The 25,295-nt window shown below is 54.7% G+C and overlaps 7 protein-coding genes across 7 annotated transcripts; 2 read left to right on the top strand and 5 right to left on the bottom strand.

Annotated features, from left to right (window-relative positions):
- Window positions 1-28: 28 nt before the first annotated feature.
- On the bottom strand, window positions 29-3,489 carry HMPREF1120_02695 (uncharacterized protein). Its single transcript, XM_009156740.1, has one exon. The coding sequence runs from the start codon at window positions 3,166-3,168 to the stop codon at window positions 109-111; it is 3,060 nt and encodes a 1,019-aa protein (XP_009154988.1). The 5' UTR covers window positions 3,169-3,489; the 3' UTR covers window positions 29-108.
- A 16-nt stretch (window positions 3,490-3,505) lies between these two features.
- Window positions 3,506-11,162, bottom strand: HMPREF1120_02696 (nuclear receptor co-repressor 2). The gene has a single exon (XM_009156741.1). It carries the CDS (start codon window positions 10,034-10,036, stop codon window positions 3,956-3,958), a length of 6,081 nt encoding a protein of 2,026 aa, XP_009154989.1. The 5' UTR covers window positions 10,037-11,162; the 3' UTR covers window positions 3,506-3,955.
- A 541-nt stretch (window positions 11,163-11,703) lies between these two features.
- On the top strand, window positions 11,704-12,879 carry HMPREF1120_02697 (deoxyhypusine synthase; the record flags this gene model as incomplete). Its single annotated transcript, XM_009156742.1, has 3 exons — window positions 11,704-11,913; window positions 11,982-12,764; window positions 12,814-12,879. 3 exons carry the CDS (start codon window positions 11,704-11,706, stop codon window positions 12,877-12,879), a joined length of 1,059 nt encoding a protein of 352 aa, XP_009154990.1.
- Window positions 12,880-14,278: 1,399 nt separating this feature from the next.
- HMPREF1120_02698 (ubiquitin thiolesterase) lies at window positions 14,279-18,316 on the top strand (the record flags this gene model as incomplete). Its single annotated transcript, XM_009156743.1, has 1 exon — window positions 14,279-18,316. One exon carries the CDS (start codon window positions 14,279-14,281, stop codon window positions 18,314-18,316), a length of 4,038 nt encoding a protein of 1,345 aa, XP_009154991.1.
- A 321-nt stretch (window positions 18,317-18,637) lies between these two features.
- HMPREF1120_02699 (uncharacterized protein) lies at window positions 18,638-21,587 on the bottom strand. The gene is made up of 3 exons (XM_009156744.1): window positions 20,692-21,587; window positions 19,491-20,602; window positions 18,638-19,438 (listed from the first exon to the last, which is right to left on the bottom strand). Exons 1-3 carry the CDS (start codon window positions 21,056-21,058, stop codon window positions 19,316-19,318), a joined length of 1,602 nt encoding a protein of 533 aa, XP_009154992.1. The 5' UTR covers window positions 21,059-21,587; the 3' UTR covers window positions 18,638-19,315.
- Window positions 21,588-22,407: 820 nt separating this feature from the next.
- Window positions 22,408-23,631, bottom strand: HMPREF1120_02700 (uncharacterized protein; the record flags this gene model as incomplete). The annotated part of the gene is made up of 1 exon (XM_009156745.1): window positions 22,408-23,631. One exon carries the CDS (start codon window positions 23,629-23,631, stop codon window positions 22,408-22,410), a length of 1,224 nt encoding a protein of 407 aa, XP_009154993.1.
- Window positions 23,632-24,180: 549 nt separating this feature from the next.
- On the bottom strand, window positions 24,181-24,963 carry HMPREF1120_02701 (DOPA 4,5-dioxygenase; the record flags this gene model as incomplete). Its single annotated transcript, XM_009156746.1, has 2 exons — window positions 24,181-24,502; window positions 24,686-24,963. 2 exons carry the CDS (start codon window positions 24,961-24,963, stop codon window positions 24,181-24,183), a joined length of 600 nt encoding a protein of 199 aa, XP_009154994.1.
- Between the last annotated feature and the right edge of the window lie 332 nt (window positions 24,964-25,295).

The following is a 25,295-nucleotide window of genomic DNA, read 5'->3' on the forward strand; positions in this document are numbered from 1 at the left end:
CTGTAGCATTATGAAAAGGAAAAAAAAGGAAAAAAAAGAAGTCCTGTCATGTTCTCGCCCGTCCTGTCGTCATCACCATTAAGATAAAAATACCTAATAGTCCTGCGCTCACATGACAATACAGTCCCGATCCTTGTCTTGCCTCATATCGGCATTCACATTCCCCATCCCAGTCCCCATCCCCGGTCTTGACGAAGAAGAAGGAGATCCTGTCCCTTGCAACCTCTGTGGACCCAGACTATAATACTGTCCCAGAGTGTTCATGGTCTCATTATACGCACTCGTCCGCCGCTGTCGCCTCCCACTCCCAAACATACCCCCCGCCGCATTAGGGCCAGGAGGATGAGCAGGAGGATAAGAACCAGGTCCCGACGTCGATGCGCCAGTGCCGGCCGAAGCTGACGTTCGACTGATCGTCCCACTGAGCTGGGTGTTTGAATTCATCGGACTCGGCTCGGCAGACGGATGCAATGGACTCCCCAGCGGAGGGATATATGGCGGACCTTTGGCTGCTTCTTCATACGCCGGTGGCGCATCGTCATCGAGAGCATCGGCTGGACGGTTGACGCCGGGCCTGGTGTTGGCAGTGGCTGTAACGCTGTTGTGTGAGGTTCGCGGTGGTATAGCTGGTCGTGCTTCTGCCGGTGGTTGAACCGATATAGGTATATTGCTGACTCCCGCTCCGGCTCCCGTTGACCTCCGTGGATTGATGGTGTTGTTATTGTTACCACGACCAGCTCCTGTGTTGGGAGTACTCGGAGTTGCACTACTCCGTCGTCGGTTCCTTTCCGCTCGCTGCCTCTGCTCTTCTTCCTCTTGCAATTGTAAAGCCATGGCAAAGTCGGCGTCATGTTGTTCCTGTTGCTCTTGTGGCGACAGAGGACCGGCACCTGCAGAAACCGGAGGAGCTGACAAGTGCTGCTGCGAAGGCCCATGTCCCGTAGGCTGTCCGCCGTCGTTATGACTGACGGGCATGAAATCGCCAGAAAAGAATTCATTGTTTTTGCCACTGATGTCCACCAGGCTCTCCCAAATAATCTCGTCTCGATCCGCATATCCCGCATCGGTGATTAGCGTGAAGATTTGTCCGTTTTCCGGATGCTTGTATATCGTGCTGAAATGATCGTTACGAAACATAATGGCAAACGAACCCCCTCGAATCGAATCCTGTACCGCTTCCAATCCCGTAGGAGTGAGCTGTGTAGGATACGTCCTTAAAAAGTTCTTGATGGAATTGATGTCGGCCCACATGTTTTGTTCCGCCTCCGACAATCCCTGAGTGCTGAGCTTGTATTCTAACTCTTCCTCTCCAAAAAGTAACGCTTGAGCATCCTCGTAGGTAGGAGCAGATCGCACGAACGCCCTTGCAGCATCCGACCCCGGTTCGGGAAGCCAGCCATGAATCAAAGGCACCGAGAAAGCCGCGTAGAGCTTCATGTCCGGGGTTGCTTCAAAAGTCCCATGTTTCGGCCGCGATGCTGGCTCTTGTGGATCGGAATCATCAGCATCCATCAGGTTAGGCGGTGGACTTGATGACGGAACGAATCGTGGATTGGCGTTCATCCCGGTTCGCAACCGCATGAGGAATTCGTTCAGCTCGTCAACATCCGGAAGAGTCTGGCCCATGGCTCGCTCGCCCCGCGACAACAGTTCATCCATCAACGTCTCGATAATAAGGCCAAGAGAGACCTGCTCTCGGGAGCGCAATGCCTCATCAAGTGCCGCTTGCGACGCATCGGTTGCACCTAGGATCAAAGCATTGACCAGAGCAAGGAGAGGACAGGGTCCGTTCTTGTTCTGGGTCAACATGGCCGACCTTCGCAGTCTCCGAGATTGGTGATCGAACCAGTTAAAGTGTTTGATCTGATACGTCTCGTTTCTCTGCTCAACCATCCGCGCCACCTCTTCATCGGATGGCATTGTCGTGCGTAGTGATGGTCGGGGAGGCTTCGGCGGAGGCGGGCCTTCGGGCGGTTCGAAATATTCAGTCTCACTTCGCTGGACTGATCTGGCTGGAAGAGGCGGACCGACGTCGTTGTCTTCATCATCTAGCAACGAGGGCTCCTCACGCGACTCCGCCGATGGCTGAGCAGCATTCGGTAGGGTTTCTAATTCGGCGCCCAATGAGACAGCACCGGCTTTCTGTTCCCGGTCCAGTAAGTCGTCGTTGTAGTTTGACACTTGCTTCTGTGAGGGCGCGAAAGGGATTGGGGATGGAGTTGGAGCCGTCAGGTTGAGATTCGAAGCCCAGGGATTATCCATGTGGTCTTTCGCTGTCGAGGATGGGATCAGCGGAGGTTGTCCAGAGAAGGATCCTGCCGGCGGAGGGGGAGGAGGAGCATGTGGCATTGGGGGCGCCACCACTTGCTTCTCTCCATCCCAAATCTCTGCCGGTGTTTGTCCATCTGGTTGGGGAGTGTAAGTGGACGGATTAGAGGCATTGTTAGTCCCGATGCTCATCCCTTGAAACTCTTCTATCGGTGCCTGTCGAGTAGGTCTTTCCGGCTCTTTACCTTTCAAGGATCGTTGCTCTTGGTTTTCCCACTCTCTACCATCCCAACTGCTGTTTTGCACGTCGGGAGGAGACGCTCTTCTGAAAGGGTTTTTCGAGGAGAGACTGGGACCAGCGGCGATATTTGACCCTGACGTTTGAGGCGAATGAACCGGCTTTCTCTTTATTCCAGGCGATCTTTCGGCGGGCTCTACGTTGGCCAATGATGGCTTATTGGCATCGACCACAGGCGGCCGGACGGGACTCTTCCTGCCCTTATCCTGCTCCTCGTCGGACTCCTCCCAGAAGTCCTTGGACCTCTGGCTGTCCAACGAAGACCGTGGCGTGTCCTCTTGTGACTGGCCCGCACGCAGGACATGTGGTATATTCGTCAGAGGTTGGCCCTGTGAAGAGCTTCCATTGTTATCCAACGGCCGTGGGGGCCCAGGCTTCAGAATATCAGGCAACGGCCGATCCGACCTGAGTTGCTGTCCGGGAGCATCGAGCCAAGGGTTCGGTGTATCTTGGAGACCCGGTGTATTCGTGAACTCAGAGTGTCTCTGTGGAGGAATTGGAGGGATATCGGCCGCGTCAGGCACTAGGTTTTGCTGCGGGTCTGTCGAATGCTCATAGGCAGGACTCGCAGGATAGGGTATGGATGTTTTGCGCATGACCATGATTGTTCAAGACGAGTCCTGGATAGACAAAACTTTTAGTGAGCTGGGCCACTGGTCGAGGTGCTGCGCGTAGAGCGAGTTTGATGGTTGATTGATTGCCTGCGCTTCACATGATAATGGTGGGACCAGATCTTGGAGCAGAGCGGCGAGACAACTTGGGGAATATGCCTGCGCACAGCAAGTCCGTTACAGGACACTGAGGAGAGGCGAGATGCGTCGTAAGCTGCCAGTGGCACGGAGAAGGAATTACAAGATCAAGTCGTTGGATGGTTTGTTTTAACGTGGTGTTGTTGGCACCAGCCTCGTTGATTGCCTTTCAAGTTGTTCATCAGGCGCCCTCGATTCTCGCCAATGACGTACTAGGAGCAGTATATAAATAAATCCTCCGGTTACAACTGCCAGGGCGAAACTGCCACTGGTATGGTATACACCCTGTCGATCAATATCCACGACTACGTTGACTGGTGCCTGCAATGCATACAAATGTCACAATCTACTGACGGGATGCCCATGCATTAGATGAACAACTGGCCACATCCATTCATTGCAGAACGGGAACAAACTATCTGATGTACATCTCACACGACAATGTGCTAATTGACAGCAAAACCAAGTCTGGACTGACAGCGCTAGCCGTGACAAAGCGGGTAACATGTGTCAACGAATATATAGACAAACTCACAACCGACACAGCTACTCTGACACTGAGCTTTTGGAATATGTCCAGTTCGGATGTCGGACCGCCCGACCGTCACAAAAGGAGCATCCATAACCTTCTAGCAGCTCTTCACCGTCGTTCTTCCCGCCTACCAGGCTCTCCACCCTGACTCAAGCCGCGAAAGTGCCCGGTTGGTCCGGGATGAAGATTCTGCGGCTGAGTCTGCTGCTGATGGTGGACATGATGCAGCGAACGGTGGGTCGGTTGCCCAGCGCCCGGGCCTTGGTGAGGAGAAGGGCCCGCCGCAGCTGGTACATGATACTGATACTGGTGCTGGTGCTGGTGCTGGTGCTGGTGCTGGTGTGGATGTTGATGTTGTTGCTGGTGCTGGTGTTGGTGCTGATGCTGGTGCGGATGATTTGCTGGTCCTGCTAGGCTTCCAGGTCCCGGGGCTTGGTATTGAGAATGGTTGGGACTGTGTGCATGGGGCGGCGTGAAGGTTCGAGGTATCTCACGCTGAGCAAACGCCATGTGGCTCTGATTGGCAGCGGAGCCCAACTGATTCTGTCGAGACACTGCTGATGGTGGATGTTGTTCGACGTTGTATATCTCCCGCCTCAAGTGTTGTTGTTGTTGTTGTTGCTGCTGCTGCTGCTGTTGTTGTTGCTGTTGTTGCTGCTCACGATCTCGCTCACGTTGAGTCACATCCAGGTGGCGCTGCCGTTGGTACTCTCGTTCGTGGTCTCGATGTTGCTCCTGCTTTTGCTGGCTCTGTTGAGCCATATGTTGTTGTATTGTCAACCGAGGCGGATAGTCAAAAGAGGTCGGACCTCTTTGGTGAAGGCCCGCTCCGGGACCCGGCGTGGAACTCGCCGACTGTGGGTGGTTCGCTGCCACCTGTTGCTGGCTGATTGAAGTGTTCGGGCTCCCTACTGGAGCACTGGAGTATCCTAGTGATGTCACTCGGGCATGCTGTGAAGACCCGGAAGCTGAACGATACTGCGGTGCTTGTTGGCTGGCCTGCTGCTGCGGTGGAGGTGATGATGCATGCGGCATTTGATTCACCTGCCCTAAAAAGGTTCGTCGATGGTCGACTGTAGGTCGTTCCAGTCCCCGCGGAGTTTCTCCCCGCACAGCCATGATACCTGGCTCGCTTCTAGGCGGCACGACCGAATAATGGCCCGGGCCGGGAGACTGATGATGGCCTCGTTGCTCACTAGGTGCACCTTGGGTCCGTGGGTCGAACCGGTCCATCCATGACTCATTGCTCGGCGGAGGACCTGGGGTAGCGGAGAATGCACTAGGATACTCCGGTGGCGCCGGTTGACTGGAAGCAGTCTGTAGACCCCCGCTGAGTCCGTACGGGCCTCGGACTGTTCTGGGGTCGTCGGGCACTGATTGACCTCGCGATGGTTGCAGCTGAGGATGAGGAGTAGATACGGGGGCAACCTGCGGCGACAGCATCGACTGTCGCTTGCCTGTGTCGAGGGTTGGTCGTTTTGGCGGCGGGTCCGGAGGGTCATCATTGAGCAGACCAAACACATTGGAACGCTTGCCCGGCGGTTTGGGGGGGTCCGCAGGGTGCGGTACTAAAGTAGGTTGTGCATTGTCGGCTCTGAGTGGCTGGGACGACATAGGTACTGGAGTAGACACTGATGCTGGGGAGATGGCTGGCCCAGGCCCATAGTGAACACGTTGGTTTTCCAGCCGTCGGAATGAGGACAGATCTTGCCCTTGTTCCGGAGCCATTTGACTGGGCGTGGCGGTGCTACTGGCGCGGCTATGGCTGGGGCGAAACACAGATTGCTGGTCATAGTGTTCCAAGTGCGGCTGCAGACTCTGAGCCATTGTGACTGGAGGAGCTTGTGCCCGCTGGAGTGGTTGAATTGCGGACTCTCGCTGCCCGAGAATGGGGTGCGTAACTGCTGACATGGGAGCGGGCTGACTTAACTCGGTGCGAGGCAGGTCTGGAGGACGCTGCGGGTGTATCTGAGGCGAGGGTTCGTGCATTGGCACTCGCAGGGGTTGGCGCGGTGCTGGAAAAGCGCGGTGCTCCTCCTGGAACACTCCCGGTCTAGGGCCATGCAAGGGCTTCGGAGCATATAGGGACTCGCGATCATTTGTCAACCTCGATGTCTCATCGGGATTTCCTGCAGAAGCACCAGATAAAGGCGTCTCAGCAATCACCTGTACCCGAGGCTTCGAAACCACTTCACCAGTAGCAGTTCTTTCCACCGTGTTGCGGGGGAAGTCCTCAACGATGCCTTGTTTGCTGGCCAAAACAGCAGGTTCCGGGTCGACCAAGGCCTGCTCAGCATGTGTTACATGGCGAGCCACAGGAGCGATCGTAGACGCCGCTTCGTACCGACGTTTGGGAGGGGCAATAGGACTTGGTGGACGTCCCAAGCCATTGCCACTCAACCTCATTTGGTCACCTTGTTGCGCGAATCTTTCAAACTCCTCCTTGCCGTCGTTCAATTGTCGCATGAAGTAGTTCTTGATCATAGTGACGCTCTTGGTCTTCATGAAATCTGCTATCGCCGCATAGTCGTGGCCAAAATATGCTAGAAGCTCCGGGAATTTATGTACCTCAGGAACCGACCAATAACTTGTTACCTGGGATGTCGCAGGATGCTGGATAGCTGGCGGGGCAGCCGGCATGTCGGAGACAGGATATTGTTGTAGTCCAACATCAGCTGGGCGTAGTACCTGTGGAACAGGAGCTATGTCTTGTCTGATGGACGTAGTTTCTGTGGGTAGAACTGTCCTAGTCTTTTCTCCCTTTGCAGTAGAGGCATGCTTGCCTGCTGGCCCTTCGGAGGCCTGGAGGAGTAGTGCCTGCTGATCGGCCAGGATCTGAGCCTTTGTCCTGCGATTTCTGGTGGCGATGCCGGCCTTGCGCCCACGCGTCGGCTTTGTCGTGGCTGGTTCGGCGCTACCGTCCTTCAAGGCGGCAGTAAGTTTTTTCGACTGCGGCGCTGGAGTCGAGGAGTCGGCTTCGCTAGCAGCATCGCCAAATGTTGGCGCCGCTGCTCGCCGTGGCCTCCCACTGTCGGTAACGGCAACGGGCGCTGCATCCGGGTCGTTGCGATAGTCCAACTCTGACATTAGAGCGGTCGACCGGGGCTTCGTCGCGGCCCTACCGCGCTTCTTCTTCGGTTGAGATCGTCTCCAGAGGTCTTTATAGCGCGCTTGTTTTTTGGTCAAATAGTAATGAACAATGCAGTCTTGATACGTCCGCCCGGGGATAGACTCTGCGATCTTACCCCATTTCTTAGGGTATTGGCAATATGCTGCAATGAAGAGAGCCTGCTCTTCTTCAGTGAAGTCGTCCTCTGGAGGCACAAAGCGGAAAACGTCCAATGCGAGTTCAAAGGGCACCAATCCGTTCGTCTCCTCAAACTTGGACAGCTCAACGTCGGCAGGCTTCAACATAGGAGGAATTACGGCCTCCAAATCGTAATTTGGTTGCGAGCTGGAGGCAGCTTCTCGTTCTCTTCTTTCCTCTTCTTCTCGCAATGACTGTTGGGACATCAGAATGGCCGCCTGCAAATCCGCTTCGGTAGTGTTCCGGGCTCCTCGGGTTCGCTCGTGCGTAAGCGAAGGGGTAACCGAAGCCGTAGCAGACGGTGCTGGAGAGGCCGGAGCAGGGCTTGCCAGCTGGTCGCCCTCATGTTCAAGCTGGGCTATCTCCTGTTTCCATAGCGGATACTTCCGTCGAAACTCTGCGTGCATGTCTTCAAGATCACTTCTCCAATCCCATGCAGCTCGTTCAAACTCTTGCTGAAGGAGAATGGAAACGGCTTCATGTTCGACCTCATTGTCGGATTCTTCGAACACGACCCTCTCGGGAGGGCCTTCCTTGAGGTACGGTAGGTCTTCGATAGGTGGAGTTGGAATGGGGTTGATATGCGGTTGCTTGAGTGGCCTGCCTTTGGGATAAGGCCGCGCGTCATCATCCTGATCAGACTTGACATGCTCTTCGTTAGAAGCATGGCCTGGCGACGGGAGCCCGGTGGACGCATTCACAGGTGCCGAACTGTCCTCTCCTTTGCTGGCAGCCACGGCTGGTGAAGGAAGACTTTCCAGTGTCTCTTTCATGAGCATCTGCAGGAACTGCAATCTAACAAGGAGAGTCACTATAGTCTCGTCTTGCAGTAAGGGTGGCGGCTTTCGCGCCTCAAGCAGATCCATCTCTTGCCGAAACTTTTCTTCAGATTTCGCAAAATACTCTTCGTCGAATGCATCGTCCTCTGCCTCATCTTCGTCCTCGCTTGAAGCAGGCATGGACATTTCAACATCGGGTGGCGGCTGTTGTTGTTCTACAGACTCCTTCTTTGGAGAGACTGGAGTAGCTTTTGCTTCTTCAACGCGAGGACTTGTGGGCTGCAGCGCCTTGGGTGCAGATGGAACAGATGTACCGGTACCGGCAGCCCTATCTGCGGCATTGGGAAACGTGTTCGGCTGTCTGGGGCCCGTCGGAATGCTGGCTGACCTCTCACGCCCTTCCGGTTGATACGTCTTGTTGGGTGCAGGTGTGCTTGGCGGCTTTGGCTTGTAATCGGGGGAGATCCATATTTTTGACCCTGTCCCCGGCACGGGTCTCGCTGCTTCTCTGTCCAGACGGGGTCCAGTGGGAATCGCGGGGGCTTTGCTGTCGGCTACGCTGGGTTTGACAGATTCCCGGAGGGCGGTAGGAATAACCGCAGGAGCTGCCGGCTCGATCGAAGGTAATCTCGGTCTGTAGGGAGGAGCTGTGGTCAATCGTGGGCCGGAGGGGACATTTGGCGGCATGACGCGGGCTGCAGCTGGAGCTGTAGGAGGCTTGGGCTCCAGGCGCGTGTCATCCTTTTGCACTGGAGCATCTGTGGAGAGATTGCTGGCAGAAGAAGAAAGACTCGGGCGAGGACGGGAAGTAGAGTCTGGACGAGGCCATGGCTCCACACGCTGAGCAACCTTGGGAGTCGGGGCTGACGGTGCTGAGATAGACGTCCGTGCAGCCTTTGGCCCGCTGGGCGGCTGAAAATTGGACGACGGCATTGGAACTGCTGGTTCAACCTTGGGAGGCTGAGCCTTTGGAGGCGCGGGTTTCTCGGTCGCAGATGTAGCGAGAGATGGCACAGATGGAGGCGGGCCATAGTCGAGAGCAGTGACGGCAGTCGGCAGTGGCGTACTCTGAGGGGGTTCTCGTCGAGATGGTTCCGTCCTAGAACCTCCAAAAGAATCAATTTGATCACCATCGCGTCTTCCTTCCCGCCCTAAACTGGTAGTGGTGGGCGCAGCCGATGGTCTCCGGGCAATTTCGACGTCTGGTTTTCCAATGCGATCGGTTGCAGAAGCAGACGCAGTGGCGGCAGTCCCAGAGGCTGTTCCTACGGAACTTTTGCCAGGGGACTGCTCTCTCGGCCATAGGTCATGGTGTCCTCGCGAGTCACGTTCCCTGCTGCGATCGTATTCGCGCCGGTCGTAGCGGTCCGGCCGTTCAGCATCTGAGGGCAACGGACGCCCACGGTCAAAGTCACGATCCCGCCAGCCCTCTCGTGACCGACTCCGAGGATGAAACAGGTCACGATCACGCTCGGCAACGAAGGAGCTTCGACCTCTGCCCCTGTCCCAGTCACCTCTGCCCCTTCCACGTCCTAGCCCGCCGCGCACTGCTGGACTATAATACGAAGACGCAGAATCCGGAGGCCGGCTGAAGGTGGAGGGAACGGACTCACGCGAGTCTTTGCGCGGTCGGATGGGAGAAGCAGACCGGTCTCTGCCGGCGTACGGGCGACCACCATCCCTCGCAGAGGTTGGAGCGCGCTCTACTGTGCCGAAATCGCGGTCACGTCGGGGCCAGTCAGCTCGGTCGTCATCACGGTTTCGATACGAGGGAGGGCCTGGACGACCATCTCGATTACGGTCGCGGTCCCGTTCTCGGTCTCGCTCCCGTTCACGCTCCCTGTCCCACGTGTCACCCCCTCGAGCCGGGAAAGCTCCACCACGACCGCGAGATGGGAACGAGTAAGGAAAGCTCCCACCACTCCCGCGGCCGCCGCCAAACTCAGCTTTTGGCCCGCGTGGAGGGGCTCGGTCTGATAATGGTGACTGAAGATCTGCTTGGCCCCTGTAGGAGGAACCTAGGGAGCCGTAAGTGGCTGAGGACCTGCGATCATAGCGGGGAGGAGAGCGATCTCGAGCTGGAGGATACCGCGACGACGACATAAGCAAAAAAGAAATGGAAGTGTTAGGTAAGCAGGATATGCGCTAACCGGAGCGGGACTGGGGCATCACGTGATGCCTCGGGCGAAGAGATCTGGCGTGAAGTGGCTTGAAAACTGAAGGCCCGTTGCAGTTCGATGCCAGCAATGATGATGGATGGTTTGCAGTAATGAAACAGCCCCAGGCGGTTGTGGAGTTCGTTTGGATGGCGCAAATTGTTTCAACCCGGTCAATCCCCGAAATGCCACGCTGCGCTTTTTGCTGCCACTACTGCACCACACTGCACACGGTGGTTTCCGCGCGTGTCGAAAGACAGACTGATTGATGGTACTGCTGCTCCTGCAACTTAACGTTTCATCTGATCCGGCTCGCGGCGTGTTGGGAAAAACCCCGTCTGCGAAAAGCCACACCCGACGCGAGCCCAAAAGGCCAGCGCGACCCTTTACCTCGATCTAGCTCGGGGCGCGCTCTATCGTCCAAAGGTGACCTGTGGCTGCGATACAAAGTCTGTTCTCCGAGCAAGACGCCGGCCGTGTCCGCTACCGAGAATTTCCCTTCCAGCACAACACCACCGACAAGGCTCGATCAGTTGCGATGGTTGCCGGCGATGAACGTAGTCCAGTAAACTGCTTCAATGAGGACGGCGGAAGGAGATGTAATAAGTTCGGAGCGTGGCCAACTTTCGATGCTGATAATCGGTACCTAAAACGTACACTTCGCGAAGCTCGCGAGACACTTTTGGTTCGACGTCACACGGCAATGGCCAAACCGAGGGCCACAAACGGACGCGACACGCACAGAAGAAGGGAGTGTGTTATGCGATGTAGCAGACTCGCTTGGTCTGCATTGCAGGGGGACACAATTAAGAATCAAGAAGGATGGGTGAACCACTGGCAGGAAGAAGATCAAAAGAGAGGTCCAGGCGGCCAGAAGCGCTCGAAGGGTTAGCGGCAATTAGCCGCCGATCCGCCAGTGGCTGTTCGAGTTGTAGCACTGCACAAACACTGCAGTGCAGAGAGAGGAGTTGTAGTATGGAGGAGCAGGAGGCCATAATAGCAGACTCGGAGGCTGAAGAGTTGAGTTCAAGTCGTGCCAGTAGCAGATCAGATTTGCTTGACGCACGCCGCACGGGGAGGTCTAGGCGCGGTGAAGTGCGATCTGGGCGTGACCGACAAGCGGCGTTCGCTGTTATTACGGTACGGGGACTGCGCCCTGACCCAGCGCTTCCATGTCGAAAATGGCGCTGTAATTACGTCCCTTTTACCAGCTGACCGGAACTTGCTGGAGGCAGACGCCGCGTCAAGGTGCCACCAGCGGAGTCCGATTGTCTTGGAGACGACAACGACTGGCGGGCAGCAACTGGGACGCCCCAGAACCCAAAATCGGCCACTGCAGGGGCGCTGGATTTACGCTGCGGCCGCCCACTGCAGCTGCCGGCCAGCGAAAAATCGAAATTAAAATTCCCGCTTCGTCGTACTGGCAGTACCCATGGTACCTAGGTTTCTTGAGGCTCGGGTGACGTTGTTATGTAGTGAAGCATAAAATTTGTTACATTACTACTACAAACGTTGTAGTAGCGATGCATTAAATTGGAATAAAGGTATATCCACAGAATAAAGAGTGCCTGCTCTCGGGACACTTGAACCGTCTAGCGAAAGAACGTACCAACCATGGCCGCTGCACCGCCTGCAAAAGCCACCGAGGCTGTCTTGGTCCCTTCGGAGCCTGTTCCACAGGGATCCCAGCAGGTCAAGGGCATCGACTGGCAGTCCCTCCCGGCCGAACAAAGGAATATTATCTCGAACTTCGTCGACCAGCTAACGGGACAAGGGTTCCAGTCGAGTTCGCTTGGAGATGCGATACGTATCATCAATGACATGGTCGGTTCACTAAATATTTCCTACCCTTCCAGTTGTCATGGGCGGGGAGCAATTCTGATGACTTGTAGCGATCATGGCAAGATGCCGAAACGGGGGAGAAAACGACCATCTTCTTGGGTTACACTTCCAACATGATTTCTTCAGGCTTGCGGGACACATTTCGATATCTCGTACAACACCGCCACGTGTCAGCCATCGTGACGACTGCGGGCGGTGTCGAGGAAGACTTTATCAAGTGTTTGGCTCCCACATATCTGGGTTCTTTCTCCACATCGGGCGCTGCCTTGCGAGCAAAGGGGCTGAATCGAATCGGCAACCTGGTCGTGCCTAACAACAATTACTGTGCTTTTGAGGATTGGCTCATCCCCATCCTTGACAAACTATTGGCAGAGCAGGAGGCAGAGTTTAAGGGCACGGGCGATCGGTTCCTCTGGACTCCAAGTAAGATCATTCATCGACTGGGCAAAGAAATTAACGATGAATCCTCGGTGTATTACTGGGCATACAAGAACGACATTCCTGTCTTCTGTCCCGCTTTAACGGACGGAAGTCTTGGGGACATGATATATTTTCATTCCTTCAAAGTCTCGCCACTTCAGCTAGGCATCGACATTGCACAGGACATCCGAAAAATTAATACAATCGCGGTACGGGCGAAAAGGGCGGGAATGATCATTCTCGGCGGGGGGGTGGTAAAGCATCACATTGCTAATGCGTGCCTCATGCGGAATGGTGCTGAAAGTGCGGTGTACATCAACACCGCACAGGAATTCGATGGGAGTGATGCTGGCGCTAGGCCAGATGAAGCCGTCAGCTGGGGCAAGATCAAAGCAGATGGCGATAGTGTCAAGGTGAGAAGCAATCGAGATCTCTTGAAGAAAGTATTGACTCATCGAGCAGGTCTATGTTGAGGCTACCATAGCCTTTCCCTTGATTGTAGCCGGCACTTTTGCTAAAGCAGCATGAGCATGACTGATCCGCTATCCGCTCCTCTTCTCGCAACCAGCCAGCACTTTCTTGAGAACCTGCGCGGTGACTGTCGAGCCAGACTGTAAGTGAAGTCAGGGTCATCAAAGGACGGGATTATAAGGTCCGTGGATGTTTGCAGTCGAGTGGAGCTTTGGAAGATATTCGAGCCACATGCTATGTTGAGAGGAGATCGAGCAGCGGGACTGGCGTGACGAGAGGGCGATTTCGAGAAGCAGAAGGATCGGCAAGCCGGTGAAGCAGTCTATGTGCAATTCTGCCTGTTGGCATGAGCCTTCCAAGCCCACTGAGACTCGCCAGTTGCTTTGGAACGCCAGTAGTAATGCTACTGTACATACAGTACCAGGCCGTTGGCAGGACTGGTTGATGCGGGTGCAGCGGAGTCCAAGATGATGGGATCGTTGCCGCTTTGGCTGGCGGCCGGCTAACACCAACAAGCGGCATGTTAAAACAACAGGCACGAGTAAGAGACCCACAGCGTGGCTGCTAGTGTCCGTTAGGTAGTACTAGTATGTACAACGTAGCTGCAGGCCCCGGCGGCAGGGGCCCGGGGGCCGTCCGGAGCCTATGGAGCCCAAACCCCAGACAGTAGCGGGCCCCTCTGCCCCTACAACCACAGGCTCCAGGTAGCCGCAGGCCTATGGTGGCGCCTGAAACCCTAATTGCCTAGGTAGCTGAAGCTAAAAAGACCCGTTTATATTCGACGCATCCCGATACGCTGGCTGCTCCAAGGCGGAACTGTACTGGTTGCCTGCCTGTGTTTTTTCTTTGTATGCCTTTCTTGCCTGCCTGCCACTGCATTGCCTCGTTGCTCGTCGTTGATTGATGGCATGGTTCTGCCTGCGACCACTGATGACTCTTTCTCTCCACCGTGACCGGTCAGATATCTGGGACTCCGAGTCAGTGGACAGTGAAGTTCCATGCAGGCTGAAGACATCGGCCCACGCAACGCAGTATATCATTCACCGCGTCTGCCTTTCACTGCAGTTTCACTGATAACTTCAACTTGAACCACGAGCCTCACCCAACGCCGTGAACTGACGTTCGAACATGTCGCGTCCCTGAATTTGGTCCTTTTTTCATCCCAATCAACCTGGATTTCTGCTCCATCTTGTTGCTCTCACAGTATCTGTTCCACTGCTTCTCAACCATGGCGAGTTCACAGAGTTCCATCAGCCCCGTGTTAACGCGACATGCCTCTCCCCCCCATGCCCGAAACCCCGAAGTGACTGTCGTTGCCCTTTCAACCTTCAGTTCAGAACCTCGTACACAGCTGTCGGCTGTAACAGAAACCTCCACTGTTCATGCGACCGCTTCTTCTCCCTCCGAACCTGAACGCGGGCTGGCCACAACTACACCAGAGCTACTAGATACAGAGATGACAGATGCCCCTCACAATAGCCCCGACGCCCTTTTGCAGTTAGAGCGGGACACAAGACCCGGAGATGGGTTCCCACAGGAAGGAATTCCCCCGAATGAAGAGTCACACGAGTCACAAGAATCGGTTTCTGAGGTCGAAGGCCCCACTCCAAGCAGACATCATGATACTGTATCCTTGGACATACCAGAACGGGTAAGCGGCGAATCACAGGTCGATGGTCAAGCAACAGAGCAGACCGATGAGCAAGCAAGCCGGGCAGGTGACATGGGAGGGAATCCCTCCCCGCCACCGCCAGATGCCATACATGGACGAAGGCGCGATGTCCCGATATGGGTGACCTGGGAAGATGATCTCTCTGCTATAACGGAGGAGGAGTTGAACGAACTAGAATCAACATGGAGCGAAGAATCAGAGCCGACCGCCACGGATGTACCCAGAATGGAGAAATACATCTATCGGGACGTAGATGATCCGGAACAGCGGCCTGTCAAGAAGCTGAGGCTGAGTTGGATCATCAAAAGAGTCAGGGGCACTAGGGACAAACCCAAATATGCCAGGATGATGGTGTCTCCGGCTGCGAAGGTGGACGAAAACTACTGGCAGATCAAGTTTTATCCTCGGGGCAACAAAAGCTCCTCTGTCAGTGCATATATCAGTTGCAACAGGCATCCTCCCAAAGTCGATGCTAACACCCACATCCCGGAGTGTACCTTTTCTGTGTTCGAAGGGGCTCCAAATGTTGACTTGGGGACTGCTGCTCCTTCTCAGTCGCTCAAAATCGAGAGCCACACGAGAAGTCAGAGCATTTCTGCTTCAGTGCAGTCTGTCACATCGTCAGCCCTGGAGAAGTCGCACCACGATGGCGTCACAAATGCTAACTCTCCCAATCCCCAAACCCCGGATGACCCTGAGCCCCAACCGGGGGAATCTACAGACCTCGGAGGCAAAGAGGGTGAGCAGCAGGACTGGCGCGTTTCTGCACAGTTGGGGATGGTGATATACAACCCGGAGGAGCCGCGCACTTGCGAGTGGAAATCTTCGCAACACCAGTTTGCGAAGACCAATGACGACTGGGGATGGACCAGCCTTGTTGATCACTGGGACGATATTCACATTCGGCAGCATTTACAACGCCAACCCCTTCTTCGAAATGACACTATTGCCATTGACGCATACATTCGCATCTTCGACGATCCGACACAGGCGCTGTGGTGGCACCCCTCTGATGCCGAGCCGGCCTGGAACTCCAAATCACTCGCCGGCTACTATCCCATGGGCAGTGACGAGCAATCGAGCAGCCCTGCTTTAGCTGGGTTAAGCGCATGGCTCCTCCTTGCCCCCTTCCGTAAGGTACTCCAGAGTTGGCCTTTCGCAGAGTATGAGCGCCATTCACGAGAACCTCTTAAACCAATCGTGTCTGAGCTACAGAGTATCTTGTCACGCATGCGCTCGTTGGACAGCAAAACCGCATACGTGAGTGTAGACGGTCTCGTGCGCGCACTTAAGAATGACCTTGGAGAGTCCTACATTGATGTCAAGACGTTCTGGGAAGTGCTCAGGAGGGCAATTGAACTCGAGTTCCGATATGAGCCCGGCTTACTGATACAACTCAGCAGCATCTTCGACAGTCCAGACAATCCAAACAGCCCCATGTCCTTGCCACCCCTGCCGGTTCAAGGAGTCAAGGACATTCAACAAGGTCTCGATCAAGTCCTCGACGGCCTCGGGTACAAGGGCCGTCTTCCCAACTTCTTGCCACTGTTTCTCGCTCGCCAGCGCTTCGATGAAGCTGCGCGAGAATGGAAAACTTTAAACGATCGCGTCGTCCTAAATGAAGTGCTCGATGTCTCAAAATATTGTGGCACGGGCAAACAGGCCACCTACACTCTCTACGGTTTTGTTGTCCACAAAGGGCAAAGAACCTCCGAAAACTTTTTCAGCGTCCTACGACCAGGGGGACCAAATACAAAATGGCTTGCTTTCGACGACGAGTGCGTGAAGCGCATTCACTCATATACACGAAAGCGGATTGAGGAGTATCAGGGGTTCACGGCCCAGACTTTGCCAGAGGGGACTCGCTCCAGTTTGGCACCGTCGACCCCTGTCGCTTACTTGGCAATGTACGTCAAGACAGACGTCCTCCAAGAGTATCTTCCTGGCGTACTGGAGCCGTACCAACCTTCAAACAACAAGTCCTCTTCCATGGCGCATGAAATTGGCAGTCCGAGCGGGCTACCCGTAGCGCCCCCTCCTGATTCGGCGGAGATGATCAAGGTAGCCTATTGGTCTGACGAGACCGTCATCGGGCAGAAGGGACTTCTCGATGTTCACAGCTTCACGCGGCGGTCAGAGCAGTCTGAACCATATTATACTACGCGATTGCCCAAGTCTGCCAGCTTCGCGGCCCTCAGGCACAAGGTGGCTGAATATCTAAGGCTTGAAAATCCGGACAAGGTCCTCCTATTTCGCATAGGAGATGAGCCTAGTAATAATAGGAGGGAGAAGCTATTGCCTCTTCAAAGTGATCATGCCACTCGTCCTTGCACAACCATCTGCCCCTTGCTCCTCTGGGTGGCCATGATCAACAGTGACGAAGAGCTTGATCTCCTTACTGAATACTACCAAGCCTTAGAAGGGCATCTTGACCGGGATAGATCAAGTGGTGCGGCTGTCCTTGGACGACCGCAACACCTCGAAAGTGGCGATGGAATAGAACTCGCAGGCCCAGATGCTGAACAAGCGTCACTGCATGCCGCTGTAGCTGCAGATATCGAGCGCATCGGTACGATGATGCCGGCGCCAGAACCGGCAGCGGCGGGTGACCCAGACACGCAAATGTCGGAGACTGACGTATCGCCTCCCACGGCTGAAGAAAGCCTTACAGCGGAGGTACCGCATGGGCATCTGGTCGAAGCGCAGGAGCATGAAGGCCAAGTGGCTGTTCTCAGTGCCAACAATGTTGAAGACCCCTTCCATCCACCGGCAGACGAGGACGTGACGGGATCTCCCCAAGATGGCGAAAGAGCTGGCATGGGGGCCGTTTCCACGGATAGAGGTGAACCCGAGGAAATTTTCTTAGATCCCGGACTTGCAGAGATGGAGGAGGACGACGACACATCGTCGTCGGAGTCGTTGGAGACGGAAACCGAGGCTCAGGTGGCGGCGCCCAAGGGACTTTCTGTTATCTTCGGTTTTCTCCAGACTTTTGACATGGACGAGCAAACCTTCACAGTGCGAAGCAGCTTTTTCGCCAGACGTAGCGACAATGTGAAGGATGTGGTTCGCCGACGGATGGGATGGCCGGCCGACAAAGACTTCCATGTCTGGCGCCGCGAGGACACTGTCAGAGGCAGCGCAGTTGAGAGCAACGCCACGTTCGAGAGCGACGACCTGTTCTGGGACGGCATCTACGTGATCGTTCGGGAACAGCTTTCCGAAGCCAGGTGTCAAGAACTTTGCAAGCAGGGCAAATACTTGGACCCGTTCGAGTTGTCTGCACACTTGCAGATGGTGGCTCGGAATCACCCTGTGCTATCCAAGACCACGGCGGAAGCGGAGCCTGTCGAGATATGCGAGTTCGGCGGCGACTACTACAAGGGCCCGCTGGTCATGGGCCGGCGCCACGGCGAGCACTGCGTCCACATCAGCTCGGCCGGCGAGGTGTACGAGGGCACGCTGGTGTGCAACGTCCGATGCGGCAAGGGCGGCAAAATGACCTATCCCAACGGCGATGTGTACATTGGCGAATGGGCCGACGGCATGCCACACGGCCAGGGCACGTTTGTGCAACACCGCACGGGCAACAAATATGTCGGCGGCTTCGAGTACGGCAAGCGCTGGGGCATGGGCACCACCTACTGGCAGGTCGCCGACGAGCAGGCCGATCTCTGTCAGATCTGCTACGGCAATGATATCGATGCCTTGTTCTTCAGCTGTGGCCATGTCTGCGCCTGCGTCGACTGTGCCAAACAGTGCGAGATCTGTCCGATCTGCAGGAAGCCCGTCGCCCAGGTCGTCAAGATGTTCCGTGCCTGAGTTGCATTTTGATCCGACACCAGTTTCCCTGGTATCATTGGACACATTGCCAGTGCTCGGGGCGTGGTTATCAGGCTGCAGCAAAGATCTCAATCTCCATGTCCATTTTCATCACCATCTCTAGTCCCATCACCAGACGAGAGAGACCTCCTGGTACTGCTCTACAGATCCATTCTCATTATCATCCTACTATCTACTACTGTGCTGTACTGTACCAACAAATCAAATTACAGCGGAGAAGATGCAAAACATAGCAATGCACGTGCTGGCAGGGCAGCACTACACTACACTACACTCATGGATTCATGAAACAGATGAGATTGATGATTACCTACCTACCTTAGCATTTCCCTTTTCCTTTCCTTCTTGCCATAAGGCACACTCGGATAAAGCTATCTAAGAGGCTCCTGGCGCTTGGCTTGGGATGAATTGAACCTACTTGGTAACCTATAACTTATGCATTGGTGATCCTAAGTTTCGATTGCCTGGATATCAATTCATTTTCCGACGCAAACTTGACTTGAACCTCAATACAATTGAACTAAAGTGGTATCTCATGGCTCGTGACGACTGAAAAGGATCTGCAGTGCCCAATGTGTGAAACGCCGCGCGGCCAACCAATGCAAGGGACTGAATGATGTCAGTTGACGATGAGAATCGAGAAAAGGAGAGCAGGACCGGCCTGAGCCAGAGCCAGCCATCAACCCAGCAGGACATTCCGATCATTGACAATACAGTCAAGCCACTCCCTTGGCGTTATTCGTCTTTGACGTCTGGGTACTCCTCTCACATTCATTCCCCCCTCTCCCAGTTCACGTTTCTTTCCCACAGTGAAACCGTAAAAGAATAGTGTTCTCATGACCTTCCCGAAGCGTAACCGAGACAAGAAAACAATGCTAATGCTGACGCCGAGTTTCGGGTGGCTTCTTCACTCACGACCAACATGGTCGGATGTTAACTCCACCAATTCGAGTATCGAAGAGCTTAGGTATATCACCGTCAACGCACTCGGGGCTGTAGGGGAATGGGTATACCGCCGCCAGTCTGTCTCGGTCCTGAAGGCAGGCCATGAGATGACCTTCCTCGTCGATTCAGCCGATTCGTTCTCCACTGCTCATAAAACTACTCTTCGTCAGCACTGATCGCTCAGTTGCTTGGTCGCGTAATAACTTACCACTTCCCGGCTTGCTTCTCTCAACTCCGAGCGCCACTCACCAAACACCGCATCTTTCAGTTTCACAAAGTCGCAATGGTCAGGGTTGTATGGGTCGGCGAATCCCCAGGGAAAGGATCGGCCAATGGGTCCGTCTTTAGACTCAAGAGAGTACTTGTCCGGACTGATGATTGACCAAGGGACGTAGCCGCTGTCCAGATTGGGATCCATCAAGGATAAATTTGAAGGCTGACGTTTGTGGGTAACTGTGCGCTTCATGTTGGAGATGGGTCGCTCCGTTGCAGACTCTTCACTTCTTGAATCCGTGCCGCCCTCGGAGCCTCCGTCGCTGCTGTCCACGTCCTCATCGCGCTCGTCAAGTTTGTCCTCATCAAAATCATCCGCCGCAAAGTTCAGAGCTTCGAGGGGATCCAGCCCGGCTTTCTTCAAGCTTTGGCTAACCCGTTGCTTGAGAAAAGCCATATGAGCAGTTGTGACAGTGTCAGCTTTGCTGATGACTGGGATGACGGTGGTCTTGCGGGACAGCGTTTTCAACACTTGAATGTCAAAGTCCTCGTCTAGTGCGCCAACAATTCGGGTAGGCTTGCCAACTCGACCATTGTCATTGGCAGTATTTGCTCCTTGCGAAGCATTGATATTGGCATCGAGTCTAGAAGGGTCGAGGATTAAGAAGACACAGTGGATGTGGGTATCCCTGACGCCTGGCGCGCGAACAACCTTCATCTCTTCAATGAACGTATCGTCGAACTTGCTTTCCACGAAATTGCTCATGTCCCTCAATTGGAGATCCACGACACCTTTGTCAAGACCTTGTGAATCCCACAGCGTCAAGCCAATTCGCTCATTGTCGATCTCAATCTCTTGGTAGTGATGCACGAAATTCGGATTCGATCTGGTGGAAGATGGAGGAGTTTCGCCATCGGAGACTCGATGCGGCCGTTTCTGGGGAGGAAGCGCCAGCGCTCTGTTCAAGAAGTTAAGGAAGGATGTTTTGCCCGAGTTGCGCGCGCCGATGATCAGAATATTGTACGGGGTGGGATCTTTGCGACGGCGGACTCTGCGAGGAGAATTGATGGTGGAGACGATCGAGGTTGCATAGGAATAGCGACCACCTGTGCCGTTGTATCGGTTTCTGTCAGTGATGCAATCCCGCCTGAATCTGGGGAACTTGAAGTGGTCCAAGCAAACAAAGTCCACTTACGGTGGGTCATGCTCTCAGTTCGAGCATAGGGATCAACAACATCCTTTTCTTTTTGTCGTGGCAGCGGAGGCACCGGAGGGACATCTGTCGCACCGTTTGCGTTTTCTGAAGCGGCGTAATCCTCACCACCAAAGGACTGAATGTCCAAAGGCTGCGGGGTGTAGCCTGGAAGACGTGGAGGAGACTGAGTGGTGACTTTGACGGATTCGTCCATCTCGCTGTGTTTCTTCTTCAGTCGTCCGGCCGAGCTCTTTCGGTCACCTAAGGCTTCTCCGCTTTTTGATCGAAAGAGACGCGATCCAAGACTGGCACTTCGGCGACTGGAGGCGTGCGACTCGTTGCGGGAAAGGGGAGCGGCTGAAGTCATGATGACAGGCAGGTAAGGTTAAGTACCGGTCAGAGTGCAGTGATTGCCAGCCGACAATGCAGCAGGCGAGAAAGCGCGGGGCAGGCGCAGACCGGAAGTGTCAAGCCTGAAGTCAGTTATATCGACAGGCTGGATCTGGATGCGAATCTGGGTCGTGCTTGAAGGCTGGTCGGGTTATTCGTAAAGGCAATGGAATAAGTTGCGAACTCAATCAGGACCAGGAGTAGGGGGCTCCCTCCGCAGTGTGCCAGGTGCAGCGCGGGATCCAGGGCCGTCTGTCAGATACACCGTGACTGCACAGCTTAAGGTTGGCCTCGATTTGTGTGCGCAGCAGGAACGGCACGACAGGGAAGACTGACTGCAGTGACTGACTTCAGGCCAGAGGGCTGGAGAGGGAAGTTTGTATAGCCGGTGGCTCAAAACTAGAAGTGTAATTGTATTGCCTGCAGATGTGTTTGCGTGCATGCTGCAGCGGCTGCGGTGTGACTTTACGGGGCAGGTTGGAAGGGTCGCTGGTGGAGGTTCTGCGCCTGCCGCCCACAAACCAGCCCCCTAAGCCTGATCAAGCCTCCCAAGCCTGCACCCTGCGTCGTAACGGCTGCCAGCTGCGGTGCCCCGATCTTCTCCTACTGGGCCAAAATTGCCCGTTCCGCTGTTTGACGGTTGATCCTCCAGAGTCGAGCAATCATAACAATCCAGTCTTCCTGCACGTGTACTATATGCATCCGGCCGCAGTGGGCTGGGAAGCTGGCAAGATGAAGAGAAGGTTTATACAGTACAGTTCGAGGCTGATCTACCACTGCAACGCACCATATCATAGCTGTTGAACAAAGTCAACTGCCACCTCATCCTCTGTGTTCGTGTCCTCCTCGGCGCTGCTCACACTCGCGACTCAACCAACACCACTACTGACTCGGGCCCTGGCTCCGCTGTGCAATTTCATGGGCGGTGGAGGCATAGAAGTATTCAGGGGTTCACGGTCCTCGTGCAGGCCGACGCCGGCTGGCTACTGGTCAAACAATTCAGGTATGGCTTCAATGGTTACTCGTTTCAGGTTACTCTGTCACACTAGTATAAGAACTAAACGAACTGCTTGCGACCCGGGCACCAAATACTTCTATCACTCTTCCACTTGGACTCCTCCTCGAAGTTTCCCACCTTCTAGGCCCCTGGTGGTGGACTAGGACTCCGTGCCGACCTCGAGTCCCGGACACTAATATTATGGATGCGCCCACATTGAGTACGATGTCTTTCGATTCTCCCTAGCAAAGCGATCATCTGCTCGATGGAAAGAAAGATGGAGAAGATTGGTCCAGTCCTGGTGTAAAGTTGATGTTCCCGGGACTTCCTTATCCACCATCCCTGGTCTGCAGATACACCATGATCTCCACTTCACACATGGTATTGCCATCGGCTGTTGCCCAGCCAGGGAAGCTTTCTACCTCCGACACCATCTTGCGGAAGCTATCCTGCAGTCCAGGCCGGATAAGGAGATTCTCGCGTCCGGTCAGCCACGGGAACGAGATAATAGCGTAATGGAAGACTTTGCCCTCAAAACACCACTCCCAGGAATCGACGATGAATTGGATGAGCTTGTCTAGACTGTCACAGTCTTTAAGAGTGGTAGGGACTGAGGCGTTGGCAAAGCCATTAAGCCACACCCTCAGTGTCGTGCGGGCTGGATTATATTCCCCAGTCGTCCTGAGCTCCGTTGATGCAGGTTTGACCTTGGACGAAGAGACCTTTTCTAGCTTGGTCGCCTCTACGTTCAGCACTGGGGCTCTCTTTGGGCTGACCGTTGATTTTCTAGCCTTCTTTTGCACTGGTTGTTGGGGGATAATTTCTTTTTCTTGTTGGACAGCTTCCTCGACTATCCCAACGTCAACCGGCTTCCCGGTCTTCGCAGCCAGCACGTGCTGGTGCTTCTCATAAGTGAACGGATGTGTTTGTTGAACAGACCTCTTCCTGAGGCCTCTCGTTGGGACCTCCTCCTCGGCCGCGTCTCCGGCATGGGCACTGGTGGCAGTTGAATCCCGCAAAGAGGCATTTCGTTTCTGTAGGCGGCGGCCGTCACTTGCCCTGCCGCGGGTTGCTAGGCCTTTTCTAGACCCTGGCGGGGTTTCCGGAGGAGCTGCTGTTCCTGCGCTTACTGTGCGCGAGGAAGTGGCCCGTCGAATGGCACTGCCTCGGAGGTAGGGCCGAGGAGCCGGGCGTGATGGAGAAGTAAGTTGTTGGGAGCGAAGGTCTATGATCGCTTGCTCTTGTCCGCTGTTTTCTGAGGCACTATGGTAGATGTCCCCTTCCTCGACCTCGGGTTGGTCGCCGGGGCCAGTCGTAGTCTCCTGTCCAAACAGCCAAGCCTTATCTGATTCTTCGAGATTCCGCTCAACATCCATAAGCCTCCGGCGGCGGGTTGATTGGCGGCTAGAAGACATGATATCGGTGGTTTGTTCGGAGTCACCGTGAGATAGACTGGCAGGGGAGAGTGAGGGATTTCTAGTGGGGGTAGATTGCACTCTGTAGAGGGGTAGTTCTGGAGAGTGCGTCCTGATGGCTGAAGACGAGGAAGGCATTGTGGGACGAAGCGGCGGCAGGGCTGACTCGTCAGATATATGCAGACAAGGTAGTAGTGAAGGCGTGGACACAGCCAGCCAACCGCTGAGATAGGAAAAGCGAGGAATGTTGCCTGCAGGGTGGGTGGTCTGTAAGAGGCAGACCAGGCCGTTGACCAGACCTAGAGGGAGGGGGGCGGTGCTGTTGCAGGCAGCTCAGGTTGTTGGCTTCCTGGGGGAGGGGGGTGTCGTTTCGTTCAAGTAATAGTACTGTAGCAAATTGAGGCGAAGCTGAAGACGAAGAAGAAGTCGAAAAGAGGATAGAGAGATTCATGCCTGAATAGGCCACCACAACGACGACCTTCACTTCATAGATCATACCACATGCCAGCACATGCCATTTCTGCCCGCCGACTGAAGTAAAGCTTCGATCTTCAAGAGAGGCAGGTCAACGAAGTGAGTATTCAATTTTCACGGGAGGCCGAAGCAGTGCTCCTTGTTCTTCCCTTCACTGCAATGGGGATGTCTTCTTCACTGAAACTTGAGGTGGCAGTTCAACTGTCTTCACTCTCATGCCGCCGTCCCATTCCCTTGCTGTTCGCTACTAGTAGTACCAGTAGTCGTAGTCTCAGCCTCAGCACGCCGTTTATCCTGAAGTTTCTTCAAAACCCCCAAATCAAGCGGCACCCGCTCACCCAGCCACGTCGCCCGCTGACTATGAGCTCGCAATTCATCACCGTCCTCGGTGTTCGGATGCACCAGGGCCGACAGGGGCCCTCTGTTGATGACCAGCCAAGGTATGAACGCGCCAAACTGCGCCGGCGTAAAGATGTTGACCTCAAACATGGCCATGGTGTGAGGGCCGACGGGGCGGTCCCAGACCTTGTATATTCTGGGAGCAAGAATTAGGAAGGAAAGTGAAAAAGACAGAATACCACTGTAGAAACAGCCTTGCTGCGCCACGCCACGACCACGCCACACTTCCCCAGATTACGGCCACGAAAACAGGGAAACAGGAAAACAGGAAAACAGGAAAACAGAAGAACGCAATTGACACCCGCTCACTGCAGCTTACCTCAATTCAGGAAACTCCCTCCGGATTCGCTCCCACAGCGCTTTCGCGTACTGAGTCTGTTCCGCGCTGTTGGTGTGGTAGTAGATGTGGACGTCGAACCCGGCGCGGCGGCCGTTGGTGATTCCAGATGTGAACCTTTGATAGGACTTGCTGAGGACGCCGCCGTTGTCCGGGTTCTTGAACGATTTGCCGTCGTCGTTGAGCTCGTTGGGGAGAGGTGGGAGGTTCTCGTATCCTTCTAATGGCGAGGGATAGCTGTAGAGAAAGGGATCTGACATGTTGCGAGAATCCCCGATCCTGATTCTGACTCGAGAGGAATACCTGATACGCTTCTCACGTCCGCAGCGGCGGCGTTTCCGCACAGTAATGTATGTATATAAAATCTCCGAGTACTGCCAGCCGCTGTTCGATGATGATGTTGACGATAATGATAAAAAGACCGCCGACGGAAGCAGACCAGACTCGGACTGTACAGGAGTCGATAATCGATCACTATTGCAATGTTCGATCAGAAGCCAGAGAAGGAAATACAGTTGTATGTACAGCGAGAAAATGGCTAAGCAAAGCGAACGAGTAGTAAGTACGCGTGGTATGGCATCATTCGAGTCGG

The sequence above is a fragment of the Exophiala dermatitidis genome, assembly GCF_000230625.1.
Source record: "Exophiala dermatitidis NIH/UT8656 unplaced genomic scaffold supercont1.2, whole genome shotgun sequence".
In the NCBI taxonomy this organism is placed as follows: domain Eukaryota; kingdom Fungi; phylum Ascomycota; class Eurotiomycetes; order Chaetothyriales; family Herpotrichiellaceae; genus Exophiala; species Exophiala dermatitidis.